General features: G+C 31.2%; 1 protein-coding gene across 1 annotated transcript in view; it reads left to right on the forward strand.

Annotated features, from left to right (window-relative positions):
• The window catches only part of LOC108368003 (piezo-type mechanosensitive ion channel component-like), a gene marked incomplete at its 5' end in the record, with an annotated part of 27715 nt that extends 25068 nt beyond the window's left edge, over positions 1-2647 (forward strand). The window contains 4 exons of the mRNA XM_017622738.1: positions 75-129; positions 197-395; positions 1618-1759; positions 2403-2647. Coding sequence (XP_017478227.1) covers positions 75-129; positions 197-395; positions 1618-1759; positions 2403-2573 — 567 coding nt within the window. The remainder of the gene's footprint in view (positions 1-74; positions 130-196; positions 396-1617; positions 1760-2402) is intronic.
• Between the last annotated feature and the right edge of the window lie 2563 nt (positions 2648-5210).

A 5210-nucleotide genomic window follows, 5' to 3' on the forward strand; every position in this document is an offset into this window, starting at 1 on the left:
ATTAAGGTAATTTCGGCTACAAAGTGAAAAGATTGCATTTTACGTAATAGCACATTCAATTTTCTTCATCATAGATACTAAACTCTGGCGATGTACAAATTGTGCACCAATTGATGCGAAATGGACAAAGTAAGTTGAAGAAAATTTGCATTACATTATTCAACCATCTTCAATTTATACTTTTTTTCGTTTGAAGCTTATCGGCCGCTTTCGATTCGTATGCGCACCAGTTCTTCTGCGCGTATCTGGTGGGAACTTTCAGATTTCTGCGATGATGAATTCCACACAAATTTCTTATCGAAATTACCCTTGGATAAATGCAATTCTGGCATCGTTTTGTATACGTTTAACGATAAAAAGTTCCCGTCTACATTTAGCTTTATTACCAAAGGCGGGTAAGTTAACAAGTACAAGCATTTAGGAAATAGTTTTTTTGCGAAGATGAACGAATTTAAATATAAGTGTTTGCCTAAACGAATGAATGTCCTTACTATAAAATATCGAATAGTTTAAATAGTTTTACGGTAATAACGCCTTCCTCTCGGCAAGTAAGTTAAAGTGTCAAATTGCATTTTTGCAATGATAATTTTTATTTCGTAATAAAGCTTGGGTTATGCCATTATACGCGGAAAGCTATATCATTGAAATGTGTTCTTCGGTAGCGTTTTCAGGAACTAATAATTTTGAGTTAACTTTTGATTACTTTTCCTACTTACACAAATCAGTAAATATAAGTTACTACATTACTCATGACTTGACGTTTCTTGTGGATCCTCTGTGAATTGAAAAAAACCCTTTTAAGTCGTGGTTACTTTTATCATTAATCCATAAGCATTAAAAATGAAAGTGCTGGAAAAAATAACAGACAAACTGAGTTTTACGATCAAAGATTTTTTACTTTCAAGAATTTTATAATATATCAACATCAAAAAGAGTTTTGCCGCCATATAAAATACATGGAAAACTTAATGGGCTTTGAGGCAGTTCTAAATATAATTGAGTTTGGATCTAAAACTTTTGGGAATTGTCCGTCTGTGTTTTTTTTAAGTACTTTGGGAATTTTCTCGCGAATTTTCGTGATATTTCGTGTTATATATTTTAGGATATTACGGGAATTTTAAGATTTTTGGGACTACTTCGGACTTCTCGGTACTATATCGGGATTTGCGAGGCTATTTCTGGAGTATTTCGGCGTTCTTGGGGCTATCTCGTGATTTTCGAGACTATTTCGATAATCTCACGTTTAATTTAGCATTTTCGGGGTTCTTTTGACTATTTCGATATTTTCGGGAGTACTTCGGGATTTTGAGGATTTTTGGGATATTTGGGGATTATATACATATATATTTCGGGGTTCTTGGGACTATTTCGGAATATTCGAGACTATTTTAAGAATTTAAGGTTTTCAGGACTGCAATTTTGCTTAAAGCAGAAATAATCGGTAATTTTGCACAAAATAATTAGATTCTTAATTTTAAAAGGCATGCAGTAATTCTATTCTACAACGTGAGACGATTATAATTATATATTTAAAAAAGTTGTAGGACAATTTTTTCACTCTGCCCCTTTAATTTCAAAATATCAAAATTTACATTTTTATAAATTTTATATTCTCAGCATTCTTGGCGTGTACACCACTTTCGTCATTGTGGCATCCCGCTTCTTCAAGTCCTTCATTGGTGGACAAAATCGCAAAATTATGTTCGAGGATATGCCTTATGTGGATAGAGTGCTGCAATTGTGCCTTGATATATATTTGGTAAGTGAGAAAAAAAACGAAGTACTCTTAACATAATATACAAATGAAACTTTATATGTAGTTATACACTTAATACTTACTTAAAGACGCCCCACGCTCAAAACAACGATTTTCTGCTTTCATTCTAATCATAAAATTTCGTATATTTTATGACTGCCCCAAGCACATGGTTATTTGTCATTTCACTGAAATATCGTTAATATTTAATTGAGAAAAAGTATAATAAGGCACAGCTGACGAATGGTCAACATATTGAAAGTCAAAAAAGTACAGAATTTTATGATTTATTTGGGGGCCAGTTTTTCAGTGATAGTTGAAGCTTAGATCACGTAAACTACGTTTATATTGAACAGCTGGCTGATATTTTTTGGCTAATCTTCGTTTAAACCAGCCTGCTCGAGCTCGGAACCGGAACGACCCAGATTTATATCTGGCCAAGGACTGTCACTCCAGCAACACTCCCCAAAAACCCTTTGGGGAACTTGTATGCTGCTACAACAGCAACAACAACAGCGTTTCAACTCAAGCAGTGCACTGAAAAACTGACCCTTAGAAATTACAAATTTTCTACGGGGCACCTTCCACTTACTTACATACTTGTGCGCGCTAGCCTTTTAATTTGTATTACTTTTTTTACTTAAAGGTAAGAGAAGCGCTTGAATTTGCGCTGGAAGAGGATCTCTTTGCCAAATTAATCTTCCTGTATCGATCACCGGAGACGATGATAAAGTGGACGCGTCCCAAAGAGGAAGCTGACGATGAAACGGACTCAGAGTCTATGCGCAGTCGTGGTAGCTTACGTGGGGCCAGATAAAAAACAAACGAGTGAAAAACGCACTGATTTATTCACACAACAACACAACTCGAAAGTTATAAGTCTTAAAATTTCATATCNTTTTTTTTTTTTTTTTTTTTGGCAGCACAGGTTTGCTAATACATGTTGATGATGGTTGTTGCTCCCAATTATTTATTATCTCAAAATTACGAAATTTGATACTTATAAAGCTCTCTTGGGTTTGGAAGAAAATCACATTTCGAATTAATCTGAAAATACGCTTTTGGGCTCCAAATAAAATTTACTCGAATTTCAAAGAAAAGCAGTTGCTAGTTTTTTAAATTGTGCGTCCATCGTCGTTTTCGAGCACGTCATATCAGCTTGATAGGCTCAGTAGCTCATTGAGAGTTATTTAAGCCATCTCATATGCCCTCAAACGCCCTACTTAGACTTTTGCACTTTTCTGGGAATCATTAGCAAACATACTTTTTCTTGTTTTTTTTTTTATTTTATTTACTCAAACATACACACAAACACCTACACATAGTAAAACTCCTTAAAAGAACTGCCGTTAATGTTGTACACTATTTGTTTTTTTTTTATTAAAAAACAAACCGAAAAAATGGGGAAACGATATTATTGAAAACGTACATAAACAAAAGAGAAAAAGGGAAGGGGTAATTTTATATTTGTAAGTTCAAAGCAACAAAAACTAATTCATTCAAATGTATGTAAGTAGATTGGCTTTTCATTTTTGTATAAACTATAATAAAAAAAAATTAAAACTAATAAAAATATGTATAAAAACCCAGAGTAAAACAAAAGAATTACTTAACATTAAAACTTAGTAACCTAAAATAAATAATGTTATTAATAAATAAAGTTAAGAAGTCATATTCAGGGATCTTTAGCATTTTATACTGAATTTATGTTTTTAGTTTTCTAAATGCTTAATAGAAAAAATACGAAACTAAATACATTCATAAATAGTAAACAAGCAAATGTAACAACAGAACATAAATAAAATACCTATGTTAGCGAATTAAGTAGACATAAGAGGAAGAAAACAATAGAAATAAAACAAGTTAGAGAAAATGCAAAATAGTTGTAGCGGCAGAAAATATAAGGCATTCATTAAAAATAGTCATTGTTTTTTTTTTTCTTAAAAATATTAGTTTTGGCTACCAAACTAAGATTATATACTCCAGTAAAGTTGTTTCGTTATCTAGATAAGTGGTTATACTAATCTTCTCACTGGGCATATAAAAGTAACTAAATAACGCAAATAAAAAGGTGTTGTTGCTAACCCAGTTTTACTTTTAACCCGAAAAAGTAAATGCCCAGAACGTAACTGCAGCTAGCTAAACGATTACAAATGTATTAGATTCCGTTTTTTTTTTTTGTTACTTATTCAGTTTTTTTTCTTAACATTTTTTAATAAAATATTCTTAAATTATTCTTCTATCTTACATAAATCCCTCTGTAGCTTAACATGCCCGTAAAAAATTAATAGATCTAGAAAACATTTGCTAAATATTTATTTAAACTATTTAATTTAAAAAAAGAAGTATCATTGTGCCCAGCTAAAAATAATAGTTTTCTATATGAAATAATAAATGTGTATTTATAAATGTTAACATACATTTTTTTTTACTACATAAGCCTACCTAAATAATACTTGTATACATCACGTTTTTTCTGAACCTATCAATTCTTTGAAAAGGTGATGTGCGAACATTTTTCATCACTTCACTTAAAAACTCCGAATATTTTTTTTACAACTATAAATAATATTTTACAAAAAGGTATCATTTTGATAAATTTTTTGCACAAAATTTTGCGGCTAAGGCAAACAAGAACTACTAGGCTTCAATATCTCTATATTTACTCATATTAACTTATCAAATTATTAGTTGCTAGACTTTTATTAAAAAAAGTCGAATAAGGCATTTCCACCAATCCTTAACTGCAGATAGGCCTATTGGAAAAACGAGATAATCACTCAAACGGGGTAATTTGGTACATATTTGGTACAAGAAAACGAAAGCAGTAAGAAATAATCATTGCCAATCACCCCATTTTAAAATATTTCATACTTGTCTGAGCCCTTAACTGCAGTTAAGCACCTGGTGGAAATAGGCTATAAGGATTGAGAATCACTTGAAATTAAAAAAAAAAATCGATAAAGTAGAAACATAAGATGTTCGCTGAATTTGAGTTTTTCGTTTTCACTTCACCGTTTCATAGAACGAGAATTGCATCCCTGATCTATTCACGCTTTTTTTTTTAGTATATTTGCTTTTTTTTACTCCTCTTGTTAGTTATACATATTTTGTCGTAATCAATAGGGTGGTCTTTAAAATATCAGCGTCTAAATTTTGTACGTACAAAATTAAGATTTCAAAAAATTTCAAATTTTTAAAATCATTTTCAGAGGTCGCCACCAAAGTATGAAATTAAAAACAAAAATTTGCTAAAATTCTACAAAACCAATGTGTTAAATATAACAGATTAAACATTTTTTCCCCCATTTCTCATTGCTTGACATTTTCCATCGGCTTCAGATTTTGTAATCCTCCTGTATGAGCAAGTTTCAATAATATGTAAAATCTTAGATTTCAAGTCAAAATTTTGTAAAATTTAAAAAAATTTTATTTGTCTAAGCCCCGAAAGTGA

Source organism: Rhagoletis zephyria, unplaced genomic scaffold (genome assembly GCF_001687245.7).
Source record: "Rhagoletis zephyria isolate East Lansing unplaced genomic scaffold, Rhagoletis_zephyria_1.1 Rzeph_scaffold_02913, whole genome shotgun sequence".
Lineage (NCBI taxonomy): Eukaryota > Metazoa > Arthropoda > Insecta > Diptera > Tephritidae > Rhagoletis > Rhagoletis zephyria.